General features: G+C 38.8%; 1 protein-coding gene across 1 annotated transcript in view; it reads left to right on the top strand.

The window, feature by feature from the left end:
* The window catches only part of LOC107751247 (bone morphogenetic protein 5), an 18,535-nt gene extending 9,997 nt beyond the window's left edge, over window positions 1–8,538 (top strand). The window contains exons 3-7 of the mRNA XM_016566927.1: window positions 2,419–2,567; window positions 6,144–6,341; window positions 7,123–7,199; window positions 7,295–7,405; window positions 7,719–8,538. Of these exons, the coding sequence (XP_016422413.1) occupies window positions 2,419–2,567; window positions 6,144–6,341; window positions 7,123–7,199; window positions 7,295–7,405; window positions 7,719–7,868 (685 nt within the window). The 3' untranslated portion in view covers window positions 7,869–8,538. The remainder of the gene's footprint in view (window positions 1–2,418; window positions 2,568–6,143; window positions 6,342–7,122; window positions 7,200–7,294; window positions 7,406–7,718) is intronic.
* Window positions 8,539–9,708: the final 1,170 nt, after the last annotated feature.

Raw genomic sequence — 9,708 nt, forward strand, 5'->3', positions numbered from 1 at the left:
CTTTGGGTCAAATATGGACTAACCCAACTTTTGGGTTAAAAATTTAATGTAAAAATGTAACCCAACAGCTGGGTTAGTCCATATTTGACCCAAAGTTGGGTTGAAACAACCCAGCATTTTTAGAGTGTATAAACCTCACCTTTCAATTCATTGTTCAAAAGATGTGGGAACCAAGATTATATTATAGATATTGAACCTGTTACATTGCTCATGTTAGTGTAGCTCAATAAGGTTTGAGTTAGAATGGTAATACAAGTCCTTCTCAACATCTAAAGTATGGGAGGTCCAACCTGTACCTTTAATTCACAAAGAAAGATTGCATAGTCATTATGGAATGATGTATGGAAAAATTTTTCCTATCCTTTTTTTTTAGGATATAGCCATCTGGGCTCAACTAAAAGACCATGACATCAGTTCAACTCTGCTCTGTAAGGTTCAGACCACCTCTTGTCCGCTAGGAATGATTTCGCATAACCAGAGCTCACCCGACAAAGCAGAGCAAACCTGTTATTCCTCAGTCTCACCAGATATGCTTGCTGGTAATGGCCATGGATAAAGCTTTCCATTAACAGCTCATTTGCAACTTCCAGCACTTATGAAAGTCTTGAAAGTCCATCAGTTATCACTCTTTGCGTATCTCGACTGCTTGTCAGAGCGCTTGCACCCCAGACAGGGCCATCTGGCCTTAATAGAGGGTCTCTGCGTCAAGAGACTTCCAAAGCTTCCTAAAAGTGAGTCTGTGCCCACCTGCCTCTTCACGGTTCTAATGGTCTTCTAATCTAGATTGAGAGCCGTGACTTATCTTGAGTCATACATGGGCACACCATAGACAGGGCCTTTTCTCACCATGAATGAATGCAGCTGAAACATTTAAGCGGAGATACGGCTCTCCTGGGGCAATGAAACAGGAGTTCATAATGGATTCTGCCATCAGAGGCCCTGGAACCCTTCCTCATGGCTGTGTTTATGAGGCGTCCGTGTCCCACAACTTCACACATTCACTCCTGTGTCCGTACTGTGATTTTCCTGTGATTAGTGGAATTTAGTGTTTCACAGCTTAGCACCCACTTCTTATAGCCTGCCAAAGCTGTGAGTGTTAAAGACATGGAGGTAAACGAAACATTACACCTTTACAAAACAGTATTGTGGAGGTGTACAGTACTTTGATACCATAATGGTTAGGATTGGGAATAGAGAACCACTTCTTATTCAAAACTAGTTCAATTTATAGTCCAAATTCTTAGTTTCTGTTCAGCAGAGAAAAATCTGAATTTAATGAAAGCAAACGACACAGTAAATAGACCATGCATGTTTCTAGTGCATTGTCCTCTCTGGCTGTTCGCAGTTTGATGCAGTCAACTATTTGTGTGAATCAGTCTGATGACTCACTCGCTGGCTGAATCGGTCTTGACTTTTTCACTGAACCGCAAGTCATTACCTTTGTCATGTCCAACTAGAAATGAACCAATAACTTTTAATGTGTTATGTTGAACTGAAGGCTCATGGGACTTTAGTGTAATTACCAACTGGTTGTTCACATGGCAAAGTGCAATTGAAGATTAACATTCAGAAGAAAGTTGTTGACAGATGGTCCTCTAATAAAAAGAAAAATACCATTGTTTTTGTTTAGAATATTTGGTTCAGGACAAATTATTCATGGGTTGGGTTTGCACTTTTTGAAGTGCTCAAAGAATCGTCAATAGGGGAATCAGAATATTTAACAGATGGCAACACCACAGTACTGTGGAACTGAATGATTGATTTACCATTAGCCATGGTATTCACATGCAACTCCAAGGTACTTCAAAGAATTCCATGATACTTGCTGAGTTCTGAGAACTTGTATTAGGGTCTGTTTTCATCTCTCCCTGTCTTTTGAGGTCAGTGCACTGTATATGATGCACAGATCGCCTACTTTATGTCAGTTGTATTGGCTTGGTCACGCCAAAGTTGAAAAGAAAATGAGAATATTGAGTTGTAACAGGGACACAGAATGCGGTGGTGTGCTGCGCTCGCCTTCGTTGCGGCATGCTGGAACGTGCCACTGTCTCTGATCATTTTTCCTGTCTGTGAGATCAGGGCCGCTGTCTCACTGTGTGGCCCATGTGTTGTTTTGGAACGTCAGTTAAGTAGATGAACAGGAATGGCTTGTTGACAAAATTGTGGTCGAGATGAAAAGGAAGGCCTTAAAGAAAATTTGGTTGCACTCGTTTCAATATTTGTTTTTCTATGTTATAATCAACATTGCTAATTAAGATGCAGAATGACTGCAATTAGCAAAATCCAACTCATTCATCTCGGATGTTAAACATGTCATTACAGTTTAACATTCATCTATTTGTGGCGGACAGTGAAATATTATATTCAAAAATATAATGTAAATCACATTGTCATAGTGCATTCTTATTGTCTCATTAGGGATGCTGAAACATTTCTCCTGGACTCCAAAAAGATCCGCGCTACTGATGGGGGGTGGCTGGTGTTTGACATCACGGCCACCAGTAATCACTGGGTCCTGAACCCGCAGCAGAACATGGGCCTGCAGCTCTGCGTGGAGACCACTGACGGTAAGACAGGGACATCTGTGCTTTAATTAAGGACAATCACACAGTTTATGCTGTGTCAGAGAATGCATTCAGAGGATGGTACTGGAAACTGGAGTATCAGCGCTGGGTAGACTACTTACAAATTGTAGTCCATTATTACATGATGAAAACTTTAGTTAGTAACGTAAACTTGGTTACTCATTTTAGGTACTGTATTGTGACTACGTTTTAGATCCCTTTTTATCTAACTTGTTTTAAACTTACCATGACATTTACTTATATTGACATAAAAAAACAAAGAGAAACAAGTAAATTTTTTGATATCAACATAAAACATTACATTAAAGGGTTAGTTCACCCAAAAATGAAAATTCTGTCATTAATTACTCACCCTCAAGTTGTTTCAAACCCGTAAGACCTTCGTTCATCTTCGGAACACAAATTAAGATATTTTTGATGGAATCTGAGAGCTGTCTGACCCTGCATAGTTCCCAGGTCCAGAAACGTAGCAAGGAGATCTGTAAAATAATCCATGTGACATCAGTGGTTCAACCGCAATTATACCATCACCCTGGTGCCATTTTGGAGAGTATCCGCTGGACGTAAACAACATATGCTGTTTTGTGTCAGCTGCGTCACACAGATACACTGTTTCCGTTCAGATCAAATCACAACAACGTAGGAAACAGATCCGGCGTGACACAGCTGACACAGAACAGCATACGCTGTTTACGTCCAGCGGATATTCTCCGAAATGGCACCAGGGTCATGCGGAGGAGACGAATTGTTGAATAAAGTCGTTATTTATTTTGTTTAGCTGACAAACCTTTGGAAATCCCTGCATTACATGAACAAAAATGAATAAATATGTAAACAGCAATGACATTACACAGCTTGGAAAAAAATGTGTCCAGATTTCCAGAATCACCAGTTACTGAAGGTTACTGGATATGATGAAAACATAGTGTTTCACATCTATATATCACCAGTGTTTTGGAACTTGCATAAATATATAGTTCAGTCATGAAACTCTAGATGGCGCATTCTGATGGGGTGTTAACGTAACTGATGATATTCAGAGAGTTAAACGACTTGGCACAAGCTGATTGGTTCATGCTGCATATGCAGCCAATGAGCTTACTGGCTTGCATTTATATGGCTGGCTAGCATTCACTTGAGATTCCTGCAGCGCGCTTTCAGAGTTACTCTGAAACTCAACAGCTAAGATAAGTAAACGGTTTTCACTCTGTTTTCTGTGCATTATTGCGTTCGTCAGATGTACATTTTTAAACTAGAAAACATACAAGTTGTAAAACGACGTGCAGGTTATTCGCGTGAGGAGTAATTACTAAGCCATATCTATCACCATGCTAAAATGTTCCGAGAGTTGTCATGATTGAATTATGTTTCATACATGGTCTAATTGCTTGAGAGGTGTGGTTTTCCACCCAAATTAAGAAGCATGATTTGCAGATTTAGGGGCCGTTCACATATCGCGTCTTTTGCGCGCTCAAGTTCGTTATTTCAAATGTAGATGCGCGGCAGGCGCACTCATAATGGAAGCGACGCGGTCGCGACGCGCTCATTTTTTCCAGGCGCGTCCGCGCCACATCGAGATAAACACATTTCAACTTTTCAGAATGCTGCAAGCGCACCGCGGGTCATGTGACAAGAACCAACCAATCAGCTTCATCCTTTCCCATAACAACATTGAAAGCTCAGCCAAGATGAAGGAACAGCTGATCATAGCTGTACAGGGAGCGAGCAAGCGCCCGAAAGCTTTGGAAAAAAGCAGAAAGCGGCGCGCCTAGCGTTTTCCACGCGTTTTTAGGCGCGACATGTGAACAGCCCCTTATTTACCTGACTCGTTTTACCTGGCCATTCTATATTGTGGATTTAGTCAAAGCTAAATTATATGACACACAGTAAAATGTTTAGAAAGGCAAATTTAAAAGAGAAAAAATAGGAATTTTGGAGAAATAAATTATGAATGATTTACTGCCATTGTGTGAATAATATGTAATCATGTAACCCATAAAAAGTAACTGTAATCTGGTTATGAGCATAATCAAATGTAATATACAAATTACGAGTACATTATTTTTTTAGAATCTGATTACGTAATCCAGATTACATGTAATCAGTTACGACCCAGCTCTGTGGAGGATAATGACACTGCACACATTATTTTCTAGTTTTGTTTGAGAAATGACTGATGGAGTGTTTCACGGATAGGAATGCTCATGAAATTGCCATTGGTCAATGATCACTGGTCAAAGTCTTTAGCACAAAAAAATTTCAGTTTGCAGTTCAAACTTTGTGAAGATGGGTCATAACAATTTATGACTTGAGTATTAGTATTAGTAACCAGGGGTACGTTCCCCAAAAGCATTGTTAGCCAACTATGGTCATGAGTTCCATCAGTACCAACATAGTTCAATGATTTGGTGTTTCCCAAAATCATAGTTCCATTGGAAAACAGCATCACAAAAAATGTGTGGTTGGAAATATAGCTTTCAATCTGTGGTTAAAAGCATAGTTTCTTGTTAATATGTCTTGAGTTAACATGCAGGACAATCTATGCAATATATTTCCTTCCTTCGTTCCCTCCACAAATATTATTCTGTGTCTTTAAGTATGTCAAGAGAATTAAAATGCTGTTTTTGAAGAGCATGCATGTGCTGTAGTACACTGTGTGATGTAAGAGGCAACCTGCAATTGAATCACACATCTGGAAATAAAGCAATAAAACATCAGATAACAAAAAGCCCTTAGAATAATCTGGCATTAATTAATTAACTCTCAAACCAATTAATTAACAGAAGTTATTACTCCACCTGTGTGGCATCATTTACAACATTCTATATTGTTGAACCAACATGGTTTGAATGTCGGCTGTATGACAAGTTTACTACCGGTTCAGGACTACCTAATTGATTTTTTCAGTGAAGCATTGTAATGCGGTGTTTATGTAGAGAGTTACACCATTGTTCGGGAAACTCTAGATTACATATGTGGAACTGCGAATGTGGGATGTGTTTTGTATTTAGTGGAGCTTTACAATAAATGCCTGCCAGACTACCATTGCTCTATGTAAATAATGTGTTGGGTAATTTATTGAATGATAAACATTTGGTCACTTTAAAGACAGCGCTACATTTTAGTGTTCTTTCCTGCATGTGCTTTATTGTTTTGATTATTGCTGCATACTCGTTTTACTGGAAATAAGGACCATGAAATGCAGCTGGTGTTATTTCCATTCACATATTCATTATATTAGCTTAAAAACAGACACGTTTACCAGCGTGAGACTTCACAAAAGTATCATCTTTGAGTCACGACAACGCCCAGTGTTTCCTCTTTCTTAAATGGGAACTTGATGCCATGAAGTTGCCTGCATTTTAGGATCAGTTTTCAGCCCTATTCCTCTCAGTTTGACATGTACACAATCACTACAGTATCTGTGTGGACCATAGAAACTGTCGTAAATAGTTGTGATGATTTTGCTACCCAGAAAGAGGTTTTCATGCCTTAATCAAGGTTGTTTGTCTAACGTTGATCTCTGTAATCGGATGCATACATCTGTTTGATTTTCAGGTAGAAGCATCAACATGAAATCTGCTGGCATCATCGGAAGGAACGGACCTCAGTCCAAACAGCCATTCCTGGTTGCTTTTTTCAAAGCAAGTGAGGTTCTGCTCCGTTCTGTAAGAGCCACAGGAAGCAAGAGGAAGAGCCACAACAGAAACAAAAGCAGAACACAACAGAAATCTTCGCCAGCTCTCAAAAGTGGAGGTAAAAACATTCAGAAGTGCTGTACGCAATGTTTTTCGCTTATCTAGCTTCCACTAGACACAGAGCAGCTATAGCTCACTTTTTTCATGCGCATACATGTTACACAAAAAACTCAGCAGTTTCTTGATCTCACAACCTCTTGTCTGATCACTGGATCAAACTAATTGAACTACTCACTGGATTTACGAAATGCGTCAAGTTAGTGACATCAAATCTACTAAAGATACTCAAGGCACATTGTAAGAAGGTGCTTATGGAGAATGTTGTGCCGTTATATGATTTTTTTTTTTCAAGTGTTTCAGATAAACCATGGCAGGTGAAAACAAAATGAACTCTGGTTCACATTACTTGTCAGTCAGATTACAGTCGTGTCACTTTTTTGCTGTTTACAGAGGCTAGGGCCGCCACAGAAAGGTGTGATTTCCTAGGGTTCCTATTTCAGAGATACCTGCCATATTTTAGGGATATTTTCTGTAGACTATTTTGTGTAAATCACTTACAACATCGCTCATTTGCATTTAATACGTAGCAGTTGTTTTATTCCACAGTTCTAGATGACTCACATGAGAAATACCTGCTGAGCTTTCCTGATGTTTTCTGAATGTAGGCCCCTTTGCTGCCATCAAATTACTGAGTATTTACTGCATTCAGAGTCTGTATACAAAGACGTCCTGCCAGCTGCAAACATAGAGCACACTGAGCCCACACACACTCCTAGACTAAACAACACGACTACCTCAGTGTTTGAAGGCTCAACCTCCGTTTTGTTGCTGTTATCTAGATCAGAACACCAGTGAACAGAGACAAGCCTGCAAGAAGCATGAACTTTACGTGAGCTTCCGTGACTTAGGATGGCAGGTAAACGCATGCAAGACATCAATCAATTACAAGACTGCACAGCGTGATTGCTTCACTCAACCAGAGAATTCATCTCTGTCTCTCTGTCATTTTAGGATTGGATTATTGCTCCAGAGGGCTATGCAGCCTTTTATTGTGATGGAGAATGTTCATTTCCACTCAATGCACATATGAATGCGACAAACCATGCGATTGTGCAGACCTTGGTAAGCCTCCTTTGCTTCATCATAGAGTATTTGTAAAAAAAAAGTATAGAAGCAGCTCCAAAAATGAGACCTAAAATGGACAGCAGTTTTGTATGATATATATATATCAGATATATCATAGCAGATATGTATGTACTGTATTTATGTACATCAACTTTTGGTCCTAGTTCATGTATTTCATAGTAAAATTAATACATTTCATTGTTTAGTTTGAAAGATATTTTTGTTTGATAAACCATTTTTTGTTACTATGTCTCCATTTAAAGTCCACTCCCACATATCATACATTTCTCTTTTTTTTTTCTCGTCATAGGTCCATCTGATGTTTCCTGATAATGTGCCAAAGCCTTGCTGTGCACCGACCAAACTGAATGCCATATCGGTGCTGTATTTTGATGACAGCTCAAATGTAATTCTGAAGAAGTACAGGAATATGGTGGTGAGGTCCTGTGGATGTCATTGAGGACACTGAGGAGCTTCTGTGTCATATTGCTGGAATAACATATCAAAAGAAATAGTTTTTGACATTTGATGTACAGTATTATGTATATATTAGCTCACAATTCCTCTTATTTATTTGGCTTTGTTTTGTAATAACGTTTTTTTGTTTTTTTATATGAGAGATGTAGATGAGTTACCACTCTTTACCACAGATCCATAGCTGATTGCTCTTTCTCTGGGAATATGTTAATGAGTTAGGCCAGTTAGAGAGAGTTTTACAGGATCAAGTATAATTTCCTTTCTTTAGATTACATGCCAAGTTCATAAGCAACCACTCCAAAACAGAACTGCTGTTATTTTACAAAAGAAATGTAAATGGCTTAAACTCTTAAGTCACCTAATCACATTTTTTTTTTATGTGGGGAAAAACAGCCATATTGGATTTTGCAAGCAATTAAACAAACAAATGTTTTTCTTTGTTAACTAAAATTATCGTAGTGTTGTTGTAAAAGCACTGAGTATGTCCTAGGACTATACAGTACATATTTCCTCAAATAGCCCAAAGTATTGCAGCCCACACATACTGTTTCATATTAGTTTGCTTTAGATATCAGTGGGTGGATATGCAAAATATATATATTTTTTTTCTTCGAGCAAATATTCTTCTTCCTTATATACACTTGTATTAGTACTCTGAGTAATATATTTTTTTGGAAAATACTGCATTTATTATTTTAGAACAGTGTTTGTATGTCATTAAATCTATTTTCAAATATATTTTCTGAGTCTGTCTCTACCAGTTGAGTCAACACCATGAATCTGCTAGAAACCTTTTTTCTTTTTGTTTCAATTTTGATAAATATTTGCATGCAAATCTATGTTGACCTCGTCTGATCAAAACTTGCCATTTTTTATGAAGTACATGTTTGTCGAATGCCAGAAAATTGAGCGACTGTATTTGACTTAATTGAAACCAGTGGCCAGGGCACCCAGATGTTATGTGACCCCGATCTAAAAAGAGTGTTGACGTCCAATGAATAGCGGAGGCCACCTGCTAACTTAACTTCTAGCGGCGTGGATGATTTGCATTCCTGCGGCCTGCTGTCCTGCATGATTACTCCTGCTGCTTCACAATCCCATCTACTGTTTAATATCATGGATTCCTTCCAATTCCACTAAATGTCTTCCTTTCTACAACACCAGGCCCAGTGTGAATGCTGCTATTTTAAGGAAATCTGTGCCAGTGAGCAGACTCTCTTAGTATAGTAGCCACATAAAAGGGGAAAGGGATCATTCGCCATCGTGAGTATAGATGAATATACTGTCCCGTTCCCTGCGGAGAGCACACATATGCACACGATCGATCAAAGTGAGGCCCTTCGGGTCTATGGACGTTCATTTGACAGGCAACCTCAATGATAGCGTTTACACGGTTAATATCAGACTTCCGTCTGATGTGTATTAACCCGATTGCTATAACCGGATTAGGCCAACGTTCTGGTTTCTAGTATACTAAGACAGCTGGAATAAGCTTATGAGAATTAGAATTTTGTGTCGTGATCTGCACATGTCCAAATGAAAGTAATTATGAGCGCTACAACTCGAGGTATGTGCAGTTGTGAAAAATCAAGCTAGCCAGATCATTTTTAGAGCAAAAAGGAGACGGATTCTATTACGTTTACTTTTTTCCGGATTAAAGGCTTAACCAGACCACAGAGTTTAATCGGAAAAATGATGTGCGTGTAAACATGCTTGTTGAAATTGTTAACAGAATTTGGATTTTATGTTTTTTGAACCATAAAACTAGGGGACATCCACCACACCACAAGTCTGTGCTTCATACGTTTAGATTCTAGCTCAAA

The sequence above is a fragment of the Sinocyclocheilus rhinocerous genome, unplaced genomic scaffold, assembly GCF_001515625.1.
Source record: "Sinocyclocheilus rhinocerous isolate Xijiao unplaced genomic scaffold, SAMN03320098_v1.1 scaffold552, whole genome shotgun sequence".
NCBI classification, from domain to species: domain Eukaryota; kingdom Metazoa; phylum Chordata; class Actinopteri; order Cypriniformes; family Cyprinidae; genus Sinocyclocheilus; species Sinocyclocheilus rhinocerous.